Source organism: Rattus norvegicus, chromosome 10 (genome assembly GCF_036323735.1).
Source record: "Rattus norvegicus strain BN/NHsdMcwi chromosome 10, GRCr8, whole genome shotgun sequence".
NCBI classification, from domain to species: Eukaryota; Metazoa; Chordata; class Mammalia; order Rodentia; family Muridae; genus Rattus; species Rattus norvegicus.
The window spans coordinates 82449398-82474758 of NC_086028.1; the positions used below are offsets into that span (position 1 = coordinate 82449398).

General features: G+C 50.1%; 1 protein-coding gene and 1 long non-coding RNA gene across 33 annotated transcripts in view; one reads left to right on the forward strand and one right to left on the reverse strand.

The window, feature by feature from the left end:
- Positions 1 to 18186, reverse strand: part of Sp2 (Sp2 transcription factor) — a 30560-nt gene extending 12374 nt beyond the window's left edge. Inside the window, exons 1-2 of one of the 5 annotated variants that reach the window (XM_063269117.1) lie at positions 18061 to 18186; positions 15951 to 16036 (exon numbers count right to left, since the gene is read on the reverse strand). In XM_063269117.1, the coding sequence (XP_063125187.1) occupies positions 15951 to 16029 (79 nt within the window). In that variant the 5' untranslated portion in view covers positions 16030 to 16036; positions 18061 to 18186. Of the gene's footprint in view, positions 1 to 2981; positions 3116 to 3927; positions 4062 to 12142; positions 12201 to 15950; positions 16037 to 16272; positions 16402 to 18060 lie in introns of those variants that run through there. The other 4 variants (XM_039086078.2, XM_039086080.1, XM_039086079.1 and 1 more) reach the window with 4 other exon arrangements.
- The window catches only part of LOC102547955 (uncharacterized), a 47346-nt gene extending 22041 nt beyond the window's left edge, over positions 1 to 25305 (forward strand). For 6 of the 28 annotated variants that reach the window (XR_010055770.1, XR_010055760.1, XR_010055761.1 and 3 more), the window contains 3 exons: positions 2 to 14817; positions 15506 to 21253; positions 22138 to 25288. This is a non-coding gene — a long non-coding RNA (uncharacterized LOC102547955). Of the gene's footprint in view, position 1; positions 14818 to 15505; positions 21254 to 22137 lie in introns of all 28 variants that reach the window. The other 22 variants (XR_010055769.1, XR_010055758.1, XR_010055757.1 and 19 more) reach the window with 14 other exon arrangements.
- The last annotated feature ends 56 nt before the right edge of the window (positions 25306 to 25361 follow it).

Below are 25361 nucleotides of genomic sequence, written 5' to 3' on the forward strand. Positions count from 1 at the left end.
GGTCCCTGAAAGATAAAGGGTAAAGAGAAACAGACAGGCTGGCCAGGAAGCAACACAGTGCCTTCAGTGGTCACCAGGCTCCAAGCCCGTGAAATGCTGCAGAGCAAGGGAGATCCTGCAGAGGCTGCCAACTGTGAAACCAGAGGACAGACGGCTCTTGCAAAGTGGACACGTAGATTCTAGGACATCACAGACACAGATCTCTGCAGAATCACTGTAGCCATGAAGGGACAGCTGCAAATAAAAGTATGCAGTTGCAAAAACCAGTCCTGTAGGCACAGCCAGTTGCTTTTAAAGGTTCTAGATGGAGTCATCGGCAAAAAGCAGGCACCATGCATTTTGTTTCAACTGACACTGAAATGCTCATAGTATTTTTGTGAACAAGAAAGAGGAAATGAAGGCTGGGTGATCATCTTACTTGGGGCTAAGGGTGGTGGGTATAAGCCAAGGTACCTCCAAGTCAGCCTGGGCTCAGGACCAGGGACCACAGGCATCCTGGGTCTTTTTACTGACATGTTTTCCTTCTGGTAATTGTCATCTTATTTTAATTATTTACTTACTGAGTATCACATTAGTCTAGCCTCTGACTGCTGGAATTTAAAGCATGCATGTTTAGTTAACAAAAACTATTTAAGAAAAACTAAAAAATTCAATTATAGGTAAGAAAAATAACGTTCCTCATATAGTATTCCCCACACTGGGCTATATTTGGAGACTTGGGCCCACTCTTAGGGGTATTTCCAGTGAGAGACTTTCAAGCTTCTGACCATGGTACTTACTCTGTAAGTCCAAAGAACAAAACCATGCCACCTGTGTGGATGTTCAAGAAGCCAGGTTTCTGTTTAACTCAAAGATACCTTTGCATGCCTCTGGAGGTGATGTTTCCCTTTCTCTAAAATTGTTTAACCAGAGACAAGGTGTATATTCTGTTGGAGTTGGGACAGAGAAGTGGGGTAAAAAGTTGGACTAAACTTTCTTTCAAATGTTATCCTTCTGAGATGCAAGGGAGATCAGGTGAGAGGGACCCTGCCTAGCATGTACAAGGGCCTTGGTTACATACCTAGCACGTAAAACAGAACAAACAAACTAAGCATTTTCAGACCATGTTGTGCTGATAAAAGCATAGGACAAGTTAGCTGCTGGCAGGGCCAGGAAGGCAGGCAGTCGGTCTCCTAGGAGGCTCTCAAGATTCGTTTACTTAACAAAGCTTGGTGAATGATGATGCCCTTCCTGCATTATGAAACACAGAGGCATGCAGTGGAGCAGAGTAAAAGGAAGTGTAGCAAAGACAGACCAGGACTTCCTCACCGGCTTCCTAATCACCTCTCTCCCTCTGTAGCCCTGGATCAATCAGTTTGGAAACCTGGTTGGGCTCAGAGTTCTCAACCTGTGGGTCATGACCCCTCTGAAGGGGTGTCAATTGGCCCTTTCATAGGAGCCTCACACCAGATATTCTGCATATCAGATATGTGCATTATAATCCATAATAGCAAAATTACAGTTATGAAGTGGCAACAAAATAATTTTATGGTTAGCAATCCCCACACTTAGGAACCATGTCAACTGGTCACAGAACTAGGAAGGTTGAGAGCCACTGGGTCAGAGGGGAACTGCTCTCCCGCTGAGGCTGCGGGCTGCTGCTCCCGGCTGCATGCCTCATCTTAGTTGCATTTTCCTCCCCAGCTGGCTCTCAAAATACTTCTTTAGTCTAAAACCACTATGGGTGTCTCCTACTGTCACTGAGAGCTTTGTGTGGTCCCTGGGCAATCAAATGGGAGAAACATTTCCCTGCCACTGCAGAATTGTATTCTGGAAAGAGAAAGAGAAGGAAAGAGAGAAGTACTTCTGGTTGGTGTGTAAGTGGATGTGGTTAAGGAGAGACACACCCGCAGATTCTCCGAGCAGCCTCTCTTCGTCTGGAACCCTGTGTTTAGAATTTGTAATGTGGGGGTTGGGGATTTAGCTCAGTGGTAGAGCGCTTGCCTAGCAAATGCAAGGCCCTGGGTTCGGTCCCCAGCTCTGAAAAAAAGAAAAAGAAAAAGGAAAAAAAAAAAAAAAAAAGAATTTGTAATGTGGATGCAAGTCATGCTTGACCCTTCCTCCACACCACTGAAAGCACCGAGTGGAACAGAAAGCCGCAGAGGGGCTCACATGTAATTCTGCAATTGCTTCACACCACTTCCACTACACTACACAGTTTTCTTTCTGTGTGAGGGCCGGACCCAGGGTCTCACATATGTACGGCAAATGCTATATATATATGTGAACTATTTCCAGCTCATCCAACATTTTTTAATAATCCCACGGTATGTGGTCGCTGAAACCTACAATTTAGCAATATAGGTAATAAGAATTACTGTATATTTCTCCTTTTTTACATTTATTTATTTTGTGTGTGTTTGAACACATATGAAAGTTACAGAACAATTTGGAACCAGTTCTTTCCACCACGTGGGTTCTCCAGGTACTGAACCCTGGTTATCAAGTTCGGCAGCAATCACCTTATCCTCCACTGAACCATATCTCACACCCTTACCAAATATTCTTGAAAGAAAAAGCATGCACGTCTCTCAGCTGTAGAATCTGGATCTTATTATTAATTCATTTCCGCTAACACTCCCTAAGTCTCCAGGCTGAAGGCTGGCAGTCATCTTTGATACAAGCAAAATGACCAGCACATCTCGGCCCCAAGAAGTCCTGAGGGGCTGAATAAGGTGGCAAGGAGGAAGGAGTATCAGGTAACTGAGGGACTCGACAGAACCCAAAGCTGACAGAAAAGCACCTAATTCCCAGACTCCTCATAGCATCTGCCTCCCTCATATCCCTCTAGTACAGCCTTCGCCCCCTGCTGTCCTCTCCAAACCTCCCTCCACTCTGCGGGCTGCTTCTACCAGGTCACCAGACCTCGCTCATGGCTGCCCCCCTGCCAATTCACTCCATCACTAAAATACTGACATTCTTCAACAAGTGTCCCTTCTCACCCAAGATCTCTTTCCTTAGGGGACTGTGTCTGTTCACATGGCTTCAGACAGCTTCCACGGGTTCATTCCCAGGTCTGTGTTCAGCCCAGCCCTCAGTGGCCCTTCCCTGGGTCGGCCAGACACTCCCAACCCAGAGCACTCCCTCCTGACCGGTTTGTTCTTCCCTCCCAGCCTCCATGGCCCTCCCTTTGGATCCCAGGAGCTTATCTCTGCTGCCCTTCCCTTGCTTACGGCTCTTCTGTCCTTTCTAGCTGATGCTTGGACCTTTAGGCCAGTTTTCATTTTCCTCCCTAGCAAAATTTATTGACAGCCATTTTGTAACAGGTATATCATGTCTTTGGGATCCTTTCTGGACTGAGATGAAGTCAGGACTTTGCTAGCATCCAGCACCCATTACAGTGAGAGCAGGCCTAAGGTATGGATGGGGTAAGGACCTGCTCTTCTGAGTAAGCTGTGCTGGTCTTCACTGAACTGCTGATACCAGCTCTGGTTCCTGGTACAGTTCTGGGAGAGGAGGAAGAATAGTCTTTGGAATGTGTGGTTGTAATGTCAGCAGGACCCTGAGCATTACCCTCCTGGTGGACAGTTGGGGCCTCGTCATTCTTGGTACCAGTTTCTCTCCTTTCTGTTCGCTAATCCATGGCATGGTCCTTGCTTAAATGACCTCTCAGCTCAGGCAGAACTCCCACCCTCAGCCTCCAGGGCAGCTTTCAACCTCTGGCCCACTCTATCCAGTCAGGTCACTTTGGGAAGACTAAACTCGGAGCCCTACCCAGCCTCTCCCCTGACTACACCTCCCCCTTAGTTTGCGGAAGCTCCACTGATAAGCTGAGAGGAACCAAGCACCCAGCCTCCTCCCTCCTTGTCTGCCATTCTCTCTCCTGAGCCTGAAGCCAGCACTGTCCCTTTGGCCATTTAGAATCCCTAAAGGTTGTTTCTCACTTACTCTCCAGAAGCAGATGACCTTGTTGGGTGCCAGTGCGCACTCCTGTGGCACCCTTGGCAAAGCTGGCCTCACCATAGAGTAGGGAGCTTAGGTGGCTCTATGCTGGAGGGGTGGGTGGGCTTTCTCTGGCCGACATTAACAGGAAGGACCCTGAGCCCTGGTTATCAGGCTGTCCTAGGATGGACTGGCTCAAAGTCCACACTTGGACCCTAGGCTACTGGGCCGTTATTTTTTTTTTTTTAAATCCTTCCCAGCTATGGCTTCCTTAGCCCTCCACTATGGTATTTCCCTAGTAGGAATTTCGCTCTGCACAAACAGTCCTTCTGGTGGCTATTTTGGTCAGTCTGGCTGGGCCAGAAGCCAGTAAAGCAGTTCCTAAGGCCAGGTTTTCCCAGTTGCCTAGCCTGGAAGAATTCAGAGCTGGTGAGGGAAAAGCAAGCCACGGCTGGTTTTAAAGAACAAAACTGGACCTCCAGGGAAACTGGTGAATGAATCAGCCTGGATGGAGGGTGGAGGGAGCAAGCTGGGCTGGGCTGTCCGGAAAACTGAACACCCAGCAATCTCACACAGGAAGATGACGTTCACGCCTTTCATTGCAGAACTCTGAGCAGAGGCTACTAATGCCACAGGCCAAAAGGAGAGAACAGATCTCTCCATCCCAACCCTGACCCCACCACTCAGCCATGACCCTGGGATGTACATAGGACTTTATCAAGAAGTTACCCTTCCAGGGGTTGGGGATTTAGCTAAGTGGTAGAGCGCTTGCCTAGCAAATGCAAGGCCCTGGGTTCGGTCCCCAGCTCCGAAAAAAAGAAAAAAAGAAAAAAAAAAAAAGAAAAGAAGTTACCCTTCCTTTCTGAGCGGTGCTTCCTAACCTCTCAAACTCCTCAGTCACCAAGTAGTTTGACTCCTTACTCCTGTGGTTCAACTTACCTTTTTTATTTTTTACATCTTAAACACATTTTATTTCTGTGTACATGGGTGCACATTTGTGTATGGCTACACATATGCCATGGCCACCAGGTGGAGGTCAGAGAACACCTTTTGGAAGGTGTTTCCCTCCTTCCCTCATGTGGGTGCTGGGACTGAACCCATGTTGTCAGACAGCCTGACATGACAGGCTAACCCCTGGAAGCACTAAGCTAACCGGCAGGCTTCCAACCTAACTTTTCAACATCAGAGCACACGAAAGCATACTCATAATGGTGTCTGCTGCTTTTAGTACAGTATTCAGTAAGTTACGTGATATACATTTCGTTATAAAATACTTTGTGGTAAATGACTTTGTCCGACTCTCAGCAAACCTACGCAGTCTTTGGTTTTTGCGATAATGTCTCAAAAAGTTCAAGCTGGCCTCCAATTCACTGTGAACCCCAGGATAACCCTGAATTCCTGCTCCTCCACCTCCACGTCCGTAGTGCTGTAAATACAGACGGACATCGCTACACTGGTTTTTAAACCAATGTAACGTACTGGAAGGTTAGATATAGTAAAATGCATGTTTAACTTCCAGTCTTTTCAGTTTACTTTAAATCTATCCAAGGAAGCCAGGTATGGTGCTGAACACCTTTAATTCCAGCACTCAGAAGGTAAAGGCAGGCAGATTTCTGTGAGTTCGAGGTTAGTCTGGCCTACAAAGAGAGTCCAGGACAGCTAGGGCTATACAATAAAACCCTTCTTGAAAAAACAACAAACAAAAAAACTATGCAAGAAATAGCTTCATCCTAAGGCCAGGAGGCTCTGCACTAGGTGTTTCTAGTTACTCCCCACAGTCATTCCTCAACTTGCTCCAGTGAGGCTGGACTAACTCATTCATCCAACCAAACTTGCTAATGCTACCAGACCTCGTATTACTGAATTTAACTGCTAACTCCTAGACCTGAGCCCTCATCTATTTGTGATCGGACAGCTGACTGTTCTTGGTCCTAGAAATAGTTATTTTATGGTTCCCACGACAGCCTCCTACCCTGCAGGTTACTTCTAAATCTCTGATGATTTTTCCTCTCTTTTCAAATTCTAGGCAATTACATTCTAAGCCCCAGACTCCACTTCAGGACCTATATTTCTGTCTTATATGTTTTCTGGTGATTTCTCCAACTCTCATGGCTTTCCTTTTTTTTTTTTTTTTTTTTTTTTTTTGGAGCTGGGGACCGAACCCAGGGCCTTGCGCTTCCTAGGCAAGCGCTCTACCACTGAGCTAAATCCCCAACCCCTCTCATGGCTTTCAATACAATCGCTGCACAGTCTCTATAATGATGACTCGAGTTTCCGTCTCCAGCCTTTGCCTTCTGCCTGCTGCTGACGTTCTCACTTGAACATACTAATGGGCATCTTGAATATATGCAGCCCTGAATCGTGTTTCTTATAGCTCCTAATTCCATGCTTCTTCAAATATTCCCCACTGCAGCAAATGCTAACCCCATCCTTCCGGCTGCCCAACCCTAAGACCTTGGACTTATCTTTGATTTTGTTTTTTTCCACATGTGGGAACAAACACTTCTAGCTCTAACTTCAAACCACATTCCAAACATGAAGCTTCCATCTCAACACCTAAATCACCTAAATCCACATCTGTACCTGGGCAGCTGAGAAGCCACTGATCTGCCAGTCTGTTCTCAACACATCAAACATACATGAAGCCACACCACTACTCTGTTCAGAGGCCATCAAGAGCATCCCATCAGACAGCAGAGCTCCAACCACCACGCACAGGTCTATGTGACCTGACTTCCTGTCCTCTCCAAAGTTCCTGGGCCCTTGTGCCAGGTTCTTCTGCTTGCCGCCACATCTGCTTGGGTTCAGCCTTCTCCCTCACTCTAGACAGAACTGGTTCAACAATGCCCATCACTTTCAGGGTTCCATGAAGTCCCCATCTTAAGGCATCCCTGAACGCCCTGTGGAAACTGCCTCTCCCACACATTTTCCCTCCTTTCCTCCCCCCTCCCTCCCTCTCTATTTTTATCCCTAGCACTTACCACTTCCCAGCAAGTACTCATTAGTTACTTAATTACTGTCTTATTAAGAATGCAAATTTCCTAAAGGCAAGGGTTTCTCTTTTCCTCACTGATGTACCTCTAGAACTTAGCACACAGTTGGAGCTTTATATATTTGCTTAATAAATTCGTGAATAAATGAATCCTGAAGGAATGCAGAGGAAGTGATGTTAAATGGAGTTTAGAAACCAAGGAGGGCTGGGGTGTGGCTCAGTGCTAAAGTGCACCAAGCCCCAGTCCCATCCCCAGTACTCAATACAGTTAAGTGTGGCCGTGCCTATATGAGCTGTATGTAGCAGGTCAAACACTTCAGTGCAAGTACGTCAACCCCACAGATAGCACTACAGCTCCAGGCTACACTTCTACCATTTCCAGTTAGCGCACGCATGGGGGGACATCGGTCAGACCATGAGAACGTCTAAATGTGAACACTCTTCTGTCTCATTCTGAATTATTTTCTTCCAAGCATGGCTGCTGTCATTCCTAGTTTGCTTGTGGCCTGGGTAACAAGGCATCAATTTGGGGGCAATGGGATGATGGGAAGCAGCCCCAGGAAATCATGAAAAGCCTTTCCAATTAAGAACAACCATCTGTAATGGGATTCAATACCCTCTTCTGGTGCATCTGAAGACAGCTACAGTCTTCAGTGGACTATACATTCATAGAATAAACGAATAAATCTTAGGAAAAACAAAAAGACTACTGGGACTCAGAATTCTGTTGTAGAGAACAGGAGAAATAAAAGCAGGAGTCATCCCCAAGAATTTCCTTAAACACAGACGAGCTGCCTTTTTTTGCTTCAGCAGTGTCTCCATGAGTCACTCAGCTCCTCCAGGCCAGGATCAGCTCTGAAATGAGTAGCGGCTTCCCTTCCCTGGAGAGGGGAAGGCTCACTTGTACTCACTCTTCTAAAACCTGGGTGTCTGGTTTTTGGTTTGTTGTTTTTGTCCCTCCTACTTCTAATTAAACATAAACCAGAGGCAGAACTATTTCACTTCTAATCGGGTGACCTACTAGCTATTTCCTAATCCCTATTCCTAGTCTCAAGAGGAGCCACTCTGTGATTTTACCAAACCCACAAGGAGGTGACAATCCCAACGAGCAAGTTCTAGAAAGACATTTAGAAACATGCAGTGATTGCTAATTCTTCCCAATTTCACTCCGTGGCTGACATGAATGGCACCTGAAGGGCCTAAATCACCACCCATAGGCAAACTGGCGTCTCAAAGGACTTAGCCTTGGCCACCCAAGCTGAGCCTCTGCACTGTAACGTAGCAGCCGCTGGCCCGGCCCAGCAAGCCATCTTGATGCTGAAACAGGGAGCTAAGAGATGAGATGCACATCATCTGACTCCAACGCTGGGCTTCCAAGCAAGCTTGTGTAGTGATATGACAGTGATGTCTCAGTGCTGCCAAGAGCTCTCTCTGGGGTACACAGAAAAGCAGCAAGATGGAATACTTTGCTCATCTGCAACCCCTGCACCAAGCAATGGCTCATCTGAGAGCATGCCAGCCTGGAGTGCACCCCGAGGAGAGGCACAGTGATGCTTGTGACAGTGACGGAGTGCCTTCCAGAAACATACTGAGAGGTCTGGCTGCCCCGAGATGCTGGTGCCGATTCTGAGCTTGCTCTGGTATTTTGTTTTTTACCTCCAGGGTCCCATGAAGCAGTAGAAAAAGTTTACTCCTTCACCATTTGTCAACTGGAACAAATCTACCACAACATCAGAGAGCTTCTCCTCAAGAATGACCCCCAAGCCCCATTCTTACTTAGCCTGGTGTGCTCCATACTTTCAGCCACTTTTCCCTTCCCACCAGGCTCCAAAAACCCATGACCCTTCTGCACGGGGACCTTAGGAAAGCTGCTCACGGAAACATCTGCTGGTTATGAAGTCAGCTCCCTGAGAGGCACAACTGCAACTACATTTCAGAAACAAAGGCCTCAGCACTGGCTGTGGGAGGAACAGAGGAAGAAGTACAGGAGGGAGGTGGGCCACGCAGGGACAGCAGTACACAGAAGCACCTGTGTGATGCAGTTCTCAGCACACCACTTATTTGGCCCACCCTGTGGCTAAAGAATTCCTGGTGTTTGTTTCTTCATTTGAGACAAGGTCTTGCTATGCCCAGGTTAGCCTGCAACTCACTAAGTAACCTAGGCTGGACTTGAACTCTCAATCTTCCTGCCTTAAGCTCGAATACATTAGGATTGGGTGCATCAACCATCCCCAGCCTGGGTTCCTGGTTTAGAATATCCTAAGAAGTTCACAAATCCTTTAAATCATCCAAAGACAGAGTCCAGACATGCCACTCAGTAAACGTATAAGGAAGTATATGACCTAACAGATCACTCCAAGTTCATAGCCCAACAAGGCTTAAAATTAGGCCACATGATGCAGTCAATCAGACGTGCTCACAACACTCCATACAACTTTTACAGCCAGGTCTCTGCCTCTTCTACTCTGTGGCCATCATCCGCTTGATCTAAAATAATGGCTGATGTTTTCTGTGTCTGCAAGCCAAGGCTGCAGTTTGAGTGTAGACAGAACACAGAAGCGATGGGACTGAAGGAAACGTAGGAAAAAACATGCCATTTCTGTAGAAATGGGAGAGCTCAGGGTCTAGAAAACTGCTACGGTTTACTAGGTGGCTGTAAGAAACTTTAAGCACTGTTCTAAGGGCCACAGTTGGGCAACACTTGCTTAAAGAAAGCTCGGGGATTGCCACATATCCATTGACGGTCAGACTGTCACTGCTTGGTACAAAAGACTATAACTTCTCCAAAACACTTAACCACCAGAAGAACTAAGATATTCAAAACCAAAATACTAGCTAACTTGCTTACTAACTTCCCTACCTGCTGGAAAGTCACGGACTTTTTACCCAAACATCTGCCATATAATCTTTTCACTGCTTCTCTTCGCTTTGACAGGCCCAAATTTTTTGCTATTTTTTTAATACATGTATTGGTTTTGCGCTCTCGCGCTCTCTCTCTCTCTCTCTCTCTCCCTCCCTCCTGTGTGTGTGTGTGTGTGTGTGTGTGTGTCTGTGTGTGTGTCTGTGTGTGTGTCTGTGTGCATCATAACAGTGTTGAAGTTGTTTCTCTCCTTCCAGGTGGGATACAGGGATTGAACTCAGGTAATCAGACTTGGCAGCAAGTGTCTACCCACTGGGCCTTCTCAGTGATCCTGGCCCAGAGTTTAGATCCAATCTAAGTAGAGGCTGTCTCTGTGATATCAGCTGAGATGTCAAACTCTTCCCCTCAGAGCAGCTGGTGCCCGGGAAAGACCCAGTTATGGACAAATCCTAGTTAGTTTTCTTTGGCAAAGAGTCTGTGTCTTTAGCAGCCTCGCTTGGGAGCTCCTAACAGTGTCAGAGAAGCTTATTCTTCCTTATGGCTGATGGGTTTAACCAAAGAAGAAATCTCTGTACAACCAAGCAGAAGGACTAGAAGTAGACAACTCGTCGATCACCTCAGGCAAAGATAATTCATGCTGACTGGTACTGATGTCTGTCTGGTCACTAGAGACCAAGCAGATGCTAAAGCACAGGGATCTCAAGTTCAAGGCCTAACAGATCACAGGACGAATACTCGACAACCAGGGCTTCATAGCAAGACCGTGTTTCAACTCCCTGCCACCTAAATAAGAAGTCACTGCAACACTGACATAAGCCCCACTGAAAGGTTCTGAGATCAGCTCCGTTCACTGTCCTTAAAAGAAAACAAGACACTGCACTTACATTCATCACCACAGACAATGGACTTCTTTGTGTCAATAATGGAAAATGCTACTGTGGTCTGGGCTCCCTCATTCCCTCTGCCAGTTCACCGTGGACTGGCTCACCCTAACCCTTCTAGCTCTAAAAATCCCATCCAAGACAGCTCTATGCTGACGAGACAACTCAGCCAGAGAGATGCTTGTCTAACATTTGTGACAATCAAGATTCAACCTTCATCACCACAGAGGGTGGGGGTCAACTCAGGGCTCTGTCCTCTATAATGCCCAGGACCTTCTAGGGCACAGCATGAAACAGCTGTAGACCGTTCCTGCCAGCACACACTGAAACGTTAATCGCCTTTCTGCAATGAAATCTGTATAAAGGAGACCTCGGGCCAATTTGTGGCTCACAGCTATGGTCTGCTTCTCTCCTCTTTGACAGGCCTCCACAGACCCAAACCTTTTTGATAGGTAATGAATGATCCAGTAACCTCCTAAAAAGGAGGAAAGTTCAGGAGAAAAACCAAACGGAGTTCCCCTGGATCAAGTTAATTATGAAACGATTGATCATGACAGACTGTTAGAACCAAAACCAAGGAATGTAGTGAGGACAGGTTTCTCAAATGCCCAGGGCAGAAGACACTTCCTTTTCTACTAAAATTAGAAAGGCACTGGGAAAGAAACCTAAAAAGGAAGGGAAGAAGCTGAGCGCCATTAAGCCAGCAACGCGGATGGAGGAAGAAAGCGAACATCTATTTTATTTCTTAGGTCATCTCTTTACGAGCGATAGCGCCTACGCTTTCTTGGAATTCCAGTGCATTTTTGCCCCACCCCCCCCCCCCAAGGGGCATCGGGCCATAGTCTGGGAGCTCTGTCAACAAGTTCTCAAACTTCTAAAATTCCAAGAGCTTGCAGACACCTAGCCGCAGGCTCAAGGGTCCAGGTATAAACATTAACAGTCGGTTTTTCACTTAGCAGTCAACTGCCTAGGGAGTTCCCTCTCGTCCTGACACCGTCTGGGACTGCGGTGGCCCGGCCAGCAGGCTGCAGCTCAGACCAGCAGGGCCCATTTGACTGGCACCACCTAGATTTCAAGCCTTGGCTGCCCACAGGACGAGCCCGAGGGGGCGTCTGCCGCCTGCATGGAGCAAACTCGGGCGCAGGCTGAAGGCCCGGCGGGACCCGGGCAAAGGGGCGAAGGAGGGGTACCAGGCTCGCCCCGCTGCCCGCGCCTTCTGCCAGCCCCGGAAGCGCCGCCCTCCCGCCCGGGGCTCCGAGGGGCGGGGAGTCTAACGCCCCCTTCCGGGTGCCTCCGCCCGGCCGGCCAGCCGCGCTCCTCCTCCGGGCGGGAATCCTTCCTCCCCCGCCCCTCCCGTAGCCGGGCCCCGGAGCCAGTCCCAGTCCCAGGGGGGCACCCCCGGTTCCGGCCTCCCCTCCCCGAGGCCTCTGCCCGTCTTCCCGACCCTTGAGGGCCGGGAAGACGCCGCCGGCAGACGCCAGGACCCACCGCTCATTACGACATCTTCCTCCCTGGCCTCCGCCGCCTCCGCCGCCACCGAGAGCCTGACACCGCCCGCCTAGCACCCGCCAATCCCGGAGCCCGCCACCGCCCGAGCGACGGCAGCTCTTACCAATAAGCGCTCGGTACATTGGGGACCGACAGCATTTTTAACCAATCACTGGGAAGCATCTAGAGTGACGTTGGTCTGGCCAATAGAGCTACGAAGTGTCACTGATAGACGGTAGTAGTCACCAACCGGAAATTAACTGAGGAATGAACGACGTATCCTTTAGCCAACTGGCGGGAGGCAAAGTCCCGCCTGTTAGGAGGTTGATGGACAGCAACAGGAAGCTGGATGAGGAGGGGCTTAGCTGAGAAGTGTTTCTGTATTGGTCGGAATTGACCTTCCACCCACCTCTAACCCAGAAGATGAGTGATAGATCTGCCCTAAAGCCAATCAGAAGTGCTACTGTGAAATGCCCCATAAAGAGCTTATACATCTCTTAATACAGTCTGGCATGGAGAGGCTCTAGTGTAGCCATCGGGTACCCGGTGCCCAGCGCCCGGTGAGAGCATCGCCTTCACCTCAACCCCTCGCCCACCGTCACCTGTGGAGAGTCGATGACCTGGCGGGAGTTGGGTTACCTGGGACTTCCTAAAGGGGACTGTCATGTCAACTCAAGCCCCTGTTAATCTTCACTAATGTTTCACAGAGCTTCCCTGATCCACTCGGCTTCAGAAGGGCATGTCTGAGCCTATATCAAAAGCAGATTCCTAGGGTCGTCCCTAATCACATTTGCCACTTCTCGGGGGTGCCTAGAAACTGTATTTTAACCTGCGTCTCAGGTGGGCGGAATTGCACGCTGGAGTCCTGCTCGGTCTCTGCCTCATTTCCTCCCGAATGAGGTGCTGTGCTTGACAAGCACCCCAGGTAGGTTTATCTTTCTCTTCCAGGCCCTCTGCGAACGACTAACTTGGGCAGGCTTCGCGTGGCATCGAGAGGGAATTCACACTGCCTTCAGACCTGCGAGGGCAGGAAACCCCACACCCCACCTGCAGTGAACCCTTAGACGCCTGTTGAAGCCAGAGCACTTACACCTCCGCCTCAGTAGTACCCTTCCTGGTTTTTGTTTTGTTTTGTTTTGTTTTGTTATTTTAACCCACAGTGAGAAAAAATGTTTTACATCCGGTAAACTTTGTTCTAAGAGCATAACAAAGCTTCCCAAGTCAGCATTTGAGAGACATTGATCACAGGTAGATAAGACACACATCCCTGCTGGGGTCTGAGTTGGACCTTTTGTGGTGCTGAGGATCCAATGCCCAGCACCAAGCATGAACTAATCATTTGAGCTCCTCCGCTCCCATTTGGTTTTCTCTTAGCCTCTTGTATCTTCCTTTTCCTTCTTTCCTTCCTGTCACTTCGAAGGAAAGGTTGTTGAGCTAAAGTGATAGCAAAATAAAAGAGCCAAGCTGGGTGTCAGTAGCCCAGGCCTTTAATCGCACCAGGGAGGCAGAGGCAAGCAGATCTCTGAGTTTGAGGCCAGGCTGGTTTACAGAGTGAGTTCCAGGATAGCTTGGACTACATGGAGAGACCCTGTCTAAAGTAAAAACCACACACACACACACACACACACACACACACACACACCAACAAAGCCAAAATCCACCCCACACACTAAACAAAAAACCACAAACACAAAAACAAACAAGCAGTAAAGAGCCAAGTGGTTAGAATGTAGTAATTCGGAATCACCAATCTACCTCTCTCTGGTTTGTTTTCGAAACACCAGCCATCAGATGCTACCCGTGTTGTAGCTAAAATCCTTCCCTTGGGGCTGGGAAGATGTCACTCGCTGCTCAAGCACGAGCAAGAGGCCTGAACTCAGAACCCAGGCGAGAAGCTGGACTTCAGCATCTGAAACCCCATCCCTCCCTTGTGAGGTTGTGACAGAGACTGGCTGCAGTTGGCCGGCCGCCAACCTTGCTCCAGGCTTTGGGAAACACAGCAACAGAGCAGGACAGTGTATGTCCTGCTCTGGCCTCGGCGTGCACAGGAATGCCCATACGCCATTCCTTCCTTGGGCCTCTGTCCTGTATAAAATCAAAGGTTTCTGCTTGAGCCGGGTCCTTCCCCCTTACACATACCCTCCACACTCTTGTCTTTCATGTCTTTCCCTACTTTCTTTGATTCCTTAATCACAGTCTCTAAACACATAGGTCTTTTCCTAAGGAGTTCCCTTTCTTCTTAGGTAGGCCTTTCCTTTGTAGTGGTGAACGCCTTAAAGGCCCTGATCCAAATCTGGTCTCTTCACTCCCGCCCAGCCTGTGCTGCCCTGGACTGTCACTGACTGGCCTATATGAAAGGCTCCCTTCTCCCACTCTTCTACTCCTGTTTGTTTCAGTGCTAGGGATCAAGCCCAGGGCCTCCCACGTCCGACGGAGGCAGTCTCTACCACTGAGCTCCATTCTCCTCATGACTGCCCTAAGGGACTGAGCAACAGTGGAAGAACCTGCGCTTCTACAGGCGATGATCGGGAAATGGAGTCCGTTCATGAATCACTTTGCGAACACTTACATCTGCATAAGACTTGTTCAGCCCAGACATTCTGTTCCCAGGCGCGTTTCCAGTTTGGCTGGCTTTGCCTTGTAGCCAAGGACTCCGCCCGGATTCAGTGACTCAGGTGCATTAGGGTGCAGGGGTTTTGGTGGGGAGGTGGGGCTGACTCTCCTGCTGGGTGGAGACCTCTTCTAGGATGGAACCTGGAGGTAGCTAGCTCTATCCTTCCCAGAGGCCCTATCGTGAAGAACACATGGAGAGTGTGTGTGGGAGACAGCGAGGAAACCTTGAATTCACCAGTAGTTTCATGGTTGGGTGGTTAGTTGTTTTGGGGACAGGATCTCAAATAGCCTTGCCCAGAACTCATGATCTTCCTGCCTCTACCTCTCAAGTGCTAGTAGGCTCGCAGGCACAAAAGGTACCATTAGTTTTGAACTGAATGATTCAGCCCTTTTTTTTTTTTTTTTTTTCCCGGAGCTGGGGATCGAACCCAGGGCCTTGCGCTTCCTAGGCAAGCGCTCTACCACTGAGCTAAATCCCCAACCCCGATTCAGCCCTTTTAAAGCCTGTCAAGTTCTTTGTTATTTGGGGTTTTGATTACTCGTTTTTCGTTTCTCCAGACAAGGTTTCTTTGTGTAGCCCTGGCTGTCCTAGAACTCACTCTGTAGATCAGGCTGGCCTCATCCTCACAGAAACCCACCTGCCTCTGTCTTCCGAGTGCTGGGATTAAAGGCGTGTGTGTGTGTGTGTGTGTGTGTGTGTGTGTGTTTTGTTTTAAGGTTTATTACTCACACACATTTTTTTCCTCACAGATCTCCATTTCCAAGTTGTTCTCTCCCGAGAGAAGGAAGAGAAGACTAGGCAGCAGGTCCCAGTATGCCTGATTTCTCCCCAGCCATGTGTTTTCTATACTGGGGGACCGAACACAGAGCCTTGTGCATGCAAAGCAAGTCCTCCTAACCACTGAGCCACATCTCCAGACTCTGGACAATATGTCAGACTCCGAAGAAAGCTTTCACCTGTTCTGAAGTTGGGCTCCTGTCTCACCCCAGGAAGTCAGTCCCTAGGGTGGGACCAAGCACCTGTATGGAGAAGACCCTCAGAAACTCCATGTATGTAAGCAAGGCACAAAAACATTTCTTCACCAAAGGCCCTGAGCCAATCCGCTCGGGCCCCTTCCTCCCTCCCTCCCTCCCTCCCTCCCTCCCTCCCTCCCTCCCTCCCTCCCTCCCTCAATATCTCCTTGTTCCACCCTACCTGTAGTGGCATTTGAAGAGCAAAGGTGGTTAGGTGGTTCCCGCTGTGTCTGCTCACATCGCCCAGAGCAGGACGCCATCTTGTCCCTGATGGGTCCGGAAGCAGGTTGTGTCAGTGCTGCCTCCAGCCGCTTCGAGCTCCCTCCTAATCCACGTTTCCACTTGTCCCCATTTCTAGCGTGCAAAGTTACTTGTTCTCCACCGCTTACAGCCTGTGTTTACCTCGACCTCCACTGCATGCCCCCCAACTCCCAGCACAGTGCCCAATAGTAGATGCACAGCCCTTGGCGGTCCTTTGAGCGCTTCTCACAGCCTTCACTCACTTTTCTCCTCAGGTTCGGCTTGCTCCATGTCTTCCCCAGCTTCAGCTTCCTGTGGAGCCCTTCTGTGCTCTCCCAACTTCCCAGCCCTCCCTGCTCTCTTCTGCATGTGGCCACCCGCCCCTGTCTATGCAGACTCCCCAGGGCTGCTGAGCGCACTGAAGGAGGCTCATGGAGTCGCATTCTCTGTCCCCAGAAAGCTGCAGATAGCTTCAAGGGCTTCCTACAGAAAGATCCGCAGGGCTCAACATTGCGCTTGGCCTATGGTCTAGAAACATGTCCCAGCAGCCTTTGTCTAAGGGCAGGCAGCCTTGGGCTCCACACTGGGTCACACCCTCTCCTACGGCCCAAGCTCGACAGGATAATCCTTCCATTAGAGCCACATCAGGCTTCTGAGGATGCTCCCCAAAACTTCTGCCTCTTCCTTTCCCTCCTCTGGTTTTCTTTCTTCATCTTCTCTCCACCTAAGGGGGAGGCCCTCCCAGACACCCCTAACGCCCCAATGCATAAACACTGACAGTGGCTTGATGGGAAAACCCTGGGCTTGGGTGAACCATGGTTCTTTTTTTTTTTTCCCCCTCTCCTCCATGATTTCTATGGTCTCTGCCACTCCAGTCTTCCAGGAATGCCAAAGGTGGACTCCCTTTTATATTCTAGCTCCCCCCACTCTGCATCCCGGTACACACATACAGCCACCAACCGCCCTTGTTGCAAACCCAGGGATACCACTTCTGTCCCTTGCCCTGACTCCCGGGTCGATGGCTGCTGGCCAACTGCCACAGAACCTCCCAGCAAGGGCATTCCAGCCATCCCTCCCATAGGGTTCTTCCTTCTTGCCTGCTTCTTCCTATCCTTCCTGGGTGGGATCTGCACCACTTCCAGAAGGAAGGGCAGGAGGAGGTGCTTCTTGGGCAGGCCTTGGGCCTCTGCACCTTTCATGTGTTGCCGCCAGAGGGCACCCAAGGCATTTCGGAAGCCCCTGACCGTGGTTTAACCTGCCCTAAGCAGGAAATACAGATAACCAGGTGGCTATTCAGGGCCTACTATTGGCCAGCCTGGGCCCTCCTTCATCCCAGGCTGTGAGAATACTAGGACCCCCCCCCCCTACAAAGAGATTCCTTTAAGAAGAACCATTGACCTCCTCAAGAGAGCACGTTTCCATCCTCCAGTCTCTGGCACCTCAGAAAACACCATCTACCTCAAGCTCCTCCAATTCAGCTCCTACTGGCCCTCTTCTAACCATGAGCACATTTCCACAGAGCCAGCAGTCCTCCCAAGAGTCCAGGCCTCCCACAGCAGACCAGAGGAATCCCTGGACTGAAAATCGTGCCGCATTTGCTAAGCAAGCATGGCCCCTCTCTGTAAAGCCACAATGAAAAAACCTCCTGAAGGGTCCGAGGGTGGGGTCACAGAGGCTACTGGCAGAGCCCCGTCACCTAGAAGCAGGACCCAGCTGGCAGAGACTCGGGAAGTGGGCGACAGTGGTGATAACAATAACAGTGATCATATTAATAATACCATCGGAGCCACAAAACGGCTGTGAAATATCCTCTAATGATCCCTTGTATTTATAGATCTCCTTCTCTTCAGAGCCATTGCCCAATTAACCCTTCCAGCTTCCCTAGAAGAGACAATTAACCCCATATTTTATGACCAGGGGAAACCGAGGCCCGAGAAGATGCTGGAGTTGGCTGAGGTCATAGTGAATTGGCAATAGCATAATTTGTAGAATGGCGCTCTTGTCCTTTCCTCTGTACCCAGAACCATATCCACACACACGTACATACTCACCGCCCATCCCGGCTCTGCCTAGCCGTCACCTCAGTGCAGGAAGACTCAGGACTTGGGCAAAGGCTAGCTGCCTGCAGTGCTGAGATCAGAGGCCTTAGGGAAAGAAGGTTTAGCCAGCGGGCAGTGGAAGCCCATCGAAGACATGGTCATTCCTGATGGGCATGGCTCCCAGGCTTTCATGGTTCTAGTCAGGACTGTTGAAAAAAGGAAGGTAGGGTCTCAGGACGCACCCCCTACACACACATCTGTCCACCCCCAACACCAGCATCTCCCTACAAAAAAGGCATAGGGCATGCCTTCTCTGTGTGCGTGTGTGTGTGCACGTGTGTGCACGTGTGTGCGCACGCACGCGTGTGTCATAAGAAGTGGAGGTTGTCCTCAGTCACTGTCCACCTCAGTTCTTTTTTTAAATATTTATTTAATGTACACGAACAACACTGTAGCTGTCTTCAGACACACTAGAAGACGGGCATCAGATCCCATTACAGATGGTTGCTGAGAACCGTGTGGTTGCTGGGATTTGAACTCAGGACCTCTGGAAGAGCGGTCAGTGCTCTTAACCTCTGAGCCATCGCTCCAGCCCCTCCATCTCAGTTCTTGACAGAGTCTCTCACTGAACTGGAACCTGGAGGTTCAGCCAGTCAGGCCAGTAAACCCCTCTGTCACCACCTTCCTAGTACCCAGGTTATAAATGTGTGCTACCACCCTCTGTTTTTGACATGGGTGCTAGAGATCTGAACTCGGGGCCTCACGCTTAGGCTGCAAGTACTCTGTCCACTGTCATCTCCCAGCCCCCTGAGGGATAGATCTTCAGAGCAGCTATAACAAGACAGTTAACCTCTTCCGTACCACAGTGCTAGAAGACAACAAGGCAGTTCCTAGCAAGAAGAGAGACAGGTCAGACCTTAGGGAGAAGGAGAAGGCAGGGGAAACAAGAAGACTTCCGAAGGGAGCTGGAGAGATGGCTGAGAGGTTACGCGCACTGACTGCTCCTCCAGAGCATCCAGATTTAATTTCCAGCAACCCACAGGGTGGCTCACTGTAACTCACACACTCGCACAGGTGCATAAGCAGGCAAGACACCAATATCCATGAAATAAATTATAAATAAATAAATCAATCAAAACAACCTTTCAAAGGATGAGCACAGTCATACGGCTCACCTGGGAGGGATCTGAGACCGTGAGGAAGAGTGTGCTGTGCGGGCAGCCCACCTAGCACTCTAGTACTCAGGCAACAACAGATCATGAGTTTCAGCCTAGTCTGTGCTACATAAGGAGACCAATATAAAAGATTGAGAAAAAGGAAAGGACTCGCGTTTACCTGCATTTGCGAGGGTTTAACCCCCAACTCCATAAAAATGAGACCTAAATATCTTTTCGGTCTGTACCAAGTTCAGGAAGCAGACCAATCTGCTGTTTGCCGCTGGCTGAGAACGGTTAGGTGCCCTAAGCTGAGAATTTGCTGTTATGAAAAGTACTGGTGACGGAACGAGACAGTGATGGAAGGGTGGGACTCTGGGCTGGAGAGAAGCTTCTGCTTGTCCTGGCCACTGAGGGTGTTGAGGGTCATTATACTGAAAGGACAACAATGCCAGCCAAAGCCTCCGCTCTGCTTGGAGCCTTTAAATTGCTGCTCCTGGCCGGGCCCCCGCCCACCAGCTAGCTTACTCCTGCCCCAGGTCCCTTCCCACTCTCCCTCTGGCCTCTGACCTCTGCCAAGCCTGCGATGGGCCCTCCCCTGCTTCCTAGTTTCACCTCTGAAACTCCAAGGCTCCACAGTGCTGAGACTTTACTAGGGCTCCCAGCTGGGTCCCACCTTTGATCTGGCTTCAAAAAATCAAGAGGCAGTAACACGGGGAGCAATTTTCCCTCGACCTGCTGCGGAGGAAGGCAGGCAGGAGGCAGGTCCTGACCAGCCCGGCCCACTCTAGTGAGAAGCTGGTGGCAGGGGGAGGGGGCCATGGGAGCAAAGCCACCTTTCCTCCCTGACTTCCTTTTCCTTCAGAGTGTGGACCCCCTTCCAGCAGAAGGAAACTTTAGGCAGCTACTTTGAGTGCTTTCTCCCCACACTGGGCTTTTCTCCTTCGTACCCCGTTGGGCTGGGTTTCTGCTTAACTTCAATCCTTTCCCTACATTCCCTGGCCTGTCCCTGGGGAGTGGCCACTGACCACACCGGGTAGGACCTGACAGTGGGCAAGTCCACCCAGCCTTGTAGGCACTTGAGACATTACTCAGATCTCTGTCCCCACAGCAGCAGGACTCTCTCAGAAGTCTGGACTCAGGTGGGGAGAAAAGTTCAGCTGGGGAAAGGAAGGGACCAGCTTCATGGTGCCTCCACAACCCAGTGATACAGGCTGAAAGCCCTGGCTCATGGTTTCCTAGCAGCCTCAGACAGAGGCCCCACCCTCTTCTGTTCAAAGGCTCTGGGTCCTCACCTGTTCCAGAGATGCTCACCTGCCCTTTTAAGTGGTTAGCAGTGTACATCCCCCATCCCCGGCTGAGGTCCTGGGCTTCTCAATGCAGGTGGGGATGGAGTCTGGGAGATGGTAAAACTCTCTAAAAGTTCAGTTGCCCCCAGTAAAGACAAGCCCTTGGAGAGCTTCCTTGGATGTGGACAAAGTAGGGGTCTGTCCTAGGAGAAACCTGGACAGCCAAGGTTAGCTGAATAAGAAGGGGGATCTGGGTTTAACCCTCCATGGGGCAGAGTCCCTTAGAGCATTTTCAGACTCTGACTGAATTGTGAGACACCACCAAGCCAGAGATTGTGTACATTTTCACATCTCTGTCTTGCCCTCTGGACCCTTCTCCCTCCTAGAGAGGTACCTTCCCCCAACCCCCGCCCCCCATCTCCCACACACACTCTGAAAGTATGTTGCCTAAGCACTGGGACTCCTCTAGGATGTTCAAGTCCCATGTCAGCTCACACATAGTCTGGGTATGTGGGAGACGGGGCCGTGACAATTTGATAAATCTGAGCCCAGAAGTTCTGTCTAGCCTGCCAGACTACAGGGAAGACCCCTTGAGAAGTCACTTGTCCCTCATCCACCATGCCCTCCACAGTTCTCCCTGACCTGAGGGCAGAGAAGAGAGTCCAAGGAATGGAGGAAGTTGGGAGCCACCTCGTCTCCAGGGGGCGGGATCCCAAATAAAGCGATAGCCATCGTCCTGGCAGCTCCAACCTGTTCTATCGGGTGAGTAAGTTTTTTTTTTTTTTTTTTTTTTCCTAGAGGAGAAAGGTGAAGGCCTTGGTGGGGAGCTGTTCTGACTCTAAAGTGGCCTTGCAGCTCCTTGGCCCCTCCAGGCCTTGTGCAAGATCTGTAAATCTCTCACCACCCACAGGCTGGGGGGGTGGCGCTGAGCTGCTACTCAGACTTTCATGTCAGGGAGGTTTGATGCATGTGTTGCTTCTGGCAGGCTCCATGGCTCCTGCCTGGGGCCTCTCCCCAGCCAGTAAAAATCCAGCCCCATAAATCTTCGCTGCCCCTCTGTGGGCCAAGCTTAGTCCCTCCCACTCCACACTCTACCAGCGAGCCTCTGTTTCCCCCAAGATCCTACAGAACAGAGGCAGGGAACAGAAGCCTTTGAGAAGGGACCCTCTCTGACCATCGGCGTCGGCCACTGCCACATTGCTCTTAGAACCTGTGATGGAATGGTCTCTTTCCAACTGCCAGCACTGGAAGGCCTTCCGGGGGTCTCTAGTGGCCAGTTGCCAGCATCCACCTGAGCCTCCTGAGACAGGTGGCGCTCCACCTGCCAAGCCCCCAGGTGCAGCAGTTGAGGGTGGCAAACAGCCCACAGACTGCTGTTTTCCTGGATCCAAGTAGGAAACCCAAAGAGTGGGAAAGACGGTAATGGTGGCTCACACTGATGCCTGCTCTGATGGAGTCAGGGATGAGGCGGTTTGTGCTTTGAGATGGTCTTTTTTTTATGTAGCCCAGGCTGGCTTCAATGTTGTGGCAATCCTGTCTTAGCCTCCCAAGTGCTAGGGTACAGCTGCATACCACATCACACCTGCCCAAAGCCATTTTGTTTTATTTTACATTTCATTGTTTTTGTTTGTTTTGTTTGTTTTAAGACAGGGTTTCAGGGCTGGAGAGACGGCTCAGCAGTTAGGAGTACTGACTGCTCTTCCAGAGGACCTGAGTTCAATTCCCAGCAACCACATGGTGGCTCACAACCATCTGTAATGAGAACCGATGCCCTCTTCTGGTGTCAGCTACAGTGTAGTTATAATAAATAAATAAATAAATAAATAAATAAATAAATAAAGGAAGAAACGAAGAAAGGAAGAAAGGAAGAAAGGAAGAAAGGAAGAAAGAAAGAAAGACAGGGTTTCTCTATCTGTGACCTGGCTGTCCTAGAATTTGCTATGTAGAGCAGGCTGGCCGTGAACTAAGAGCTCCCCCTGCCTCTGCCTCCCGAGTGCTGGAATTGAAGGGGAATGCCAGCACAGCAGGTCCAAAGCACAGTTCTTAACTTCCAAGTCTGATGGGAAAGCCCAGATCCTCACCCTGGATGGGTGGCAAGTACTGGGTTGATACCAGGGCCCAGGCATGAGAGAAATGCAGTTGCACCCCAGTGTCGTGCTGCCGAAAGCAATGAGGGGAGCAAAAGGAGCTGGGCGTCTCCAGCTGGGAACACTGTGTTCAAATGTCCCTGGGAAGAGAATGCAGCCCGGACAGGGGAGGTGAGGAGGGGAGGGAACCTAGAAGGTAGGAGGCTGGTGCCTAGCTCTACCCTTCCTAGAACCAGGTGTGGAAAGGCGAGAGTGGTTTTCATGCTGAAGAGGTGGTCTGTGGGAAAGAGATCTCTGTGGTGAAAGGGCTGGAGGAAGATACGGCCCCAGGGGCTCATGAACCATCTGGCTTATAGAGATCTCCCTGACAGAAGAGAGGATGCTGGGAAACCCCGGTCTGAGCCGGAAGTCATCTCACAGGGCATCACACCTGCCGTTTCCAGATCAGCTGACCTACATCCTGTTGCCTCACTCCCAATGCAGCTCAAGTCAGCGCCCATGAGGGCCGAGGCTGTAGCTCCGCGGTGCCAGTGTGTGACATTCATTATTGACACACTACTGTAGGTGCGACGCTACACCAAAGACTCCACGTGCGTGTGTGTGTGTGTGTGTGTGTGTGTGTGTGTGTGTGTGTGTGTGTGTTTTGGTTTCTTTGTTTGTTTTGTTGCGTTTTCCCTCAGTTCCTTTCACCCTTGGTTCAAAGGAGAGGCTGGGCATGTGGTGAGATTACGTAGGAATCACGCGGCAGGATGAGCCACAGGAGTCAGGGTTCCCAGGCTTCGGGTTTCTGTCCTTCACTGCAAGAAGTTCTCCTAGCAAGGCTCTGGAAAGGGGTTCCCCTGCACCTCTCCTCACCTCCTACAGAAGCCAGTAGGGATGGCCCTGGGCATTGGAGAAGCCTGCCAAGATGTCGTCTCTCCGCATCCAGGTTGCTTCCCACAGCTCCTGTGCTACCGCTAGTGCCCAGCAACCACCAGCGACTGGGCAAGAGCAAAAGTGAAGCTGACTCAGCCGGTTTCCACCCCCGCCCAGGGAAACGGGGAGCAGCCTCGGCTGGACAACAACCAATTAGGCACTTTTTATTGCCCACGCTGTCATAATCCTCAGAGCTTGGCTGGGAGGAACAAGAGGAAATGGGATAGGATGGAATTCCAAGATACCTTTAAGATCGTCCCCGCCACTTGACTGCTTCCGGCCTGCGCAGCCCACGTGAGATCAGCAAGAAGGTCTCTGGAAGAAAGCTGGGGTCTGGAGGTTCATAGGCCTATGCAAATACTGTCTGTAGCAAGAGTCCCCCTGTGTCCAGGGTTCCTCTTGTCGTTTGTAACCCAGGCAGAGGAATTGTCTCAATTTCTTTCCAGGATAGGGCTGGCTAGGCTCATTTGGTTAAAGAGGCTTCTAAGCCAGGCCGTGTTAATACATACCTTTAATCCCAGCACTTGAGATGTAGAGGCAGAGGTGGGCAGATCTCTGTGAGCGTGAGGCTAGCCTGGTCTCCAAAGAGGGTTCCAGAATGCCAGGGCTACCCAGTGAAACTCTGCCTCAAAACAAACAAACAAATAAACAAACAAAAATCAATAACAGCCAAAACAAAAGAAAATGTCTTCTCAAGAGAGGACTAGGGGCTGGTGAGATGACCAACCTGATAAGAATATTTGTTACTCCTGCAGAGGACCTGGGTTTGGTTCCCAGAACCTACATGGTGACTTACCACCATCCAGTTCTAGAGGGACCTGACCTCCTCAACTCACCTGTACAGACACCAGGCACACATATATGGTGCACATACAGGCGTGCAGGCAAAACACACACACACATAAAATAAAATCTGAGGGAAAAAAATAAAAAGAGAGGGCTCTGCCCCTTTTGCCTGCTCCCCTTCTCTCAGTTGTGTAGGGCAAAGCTATGTCCACAGTGAGTGGCTCATCTGGTCCATGGACAGTGGCCTTAAGAGCCCACATCCTGGTTGGGAAGGACAGCCATGACCTGTCAGAGCTCCCATCTCCTTCCCAGTGAATGCAGTAGTATTTCATCTGAACTTGTGAACCCTGAGAGTTTGAACCTTCTTGTGACCAGGAAGACTCTTGCTCTCTTTGTGTGTAGGGGCGACATGAAGGGAACCCAGATTTCTGGACCTTGGCAACCATGCCTGAAAAACCCCTAGCTTCTGGCAACATAGGGGGTTCTAGCCAACCTGGAGGCTCTGAGCAGGTCTGTGGTCGAGAACCCTGTGGCTATGTTGAGTCTGTCAGTTCCAAGGGGAGCTGTGAGTAGCCCAGGCTTCCTCCTGAGCATGCACTGTGGGTAGACCAAGTGGTTCTGTGCTTCAGAAGACCAAGGGGCATGGAGGATGGTTCTTCTAGCGTGATGTGCCCATCCAGTTTGTTGTAAGAGTCGGGACACAGGCAGGTCTATGGAGGCCATGATCTGTCCCAGACTGTGGATTCCAAAGTTAGCTGAAGGAGGGGAAGGGACAAGGAAGTAAAAATATACCTGGACTAAGCACACACCCACCTTCCCTATCACAGGTAGACAAGGTTCACGGTAGTCCACAAGCTGTTTCAAATACCTTCATCTCCCCTAGGTAGTGGGGAGGTGGCTATGGCTAGAGACTAGTGACTGCTGTTCAGGAGAGGTATTGCCTCTTCAGCCAGTTCATCCCTGAGGAAGGACAAGGTAGGGCTAAACACATGACACTTGGCATGGAGCCTGGGTCCTCAGGCAGCCTGACAAGCAGGTGAGAGGAGAAGGCAGCACTCAAGAGATTATATATATATATATAT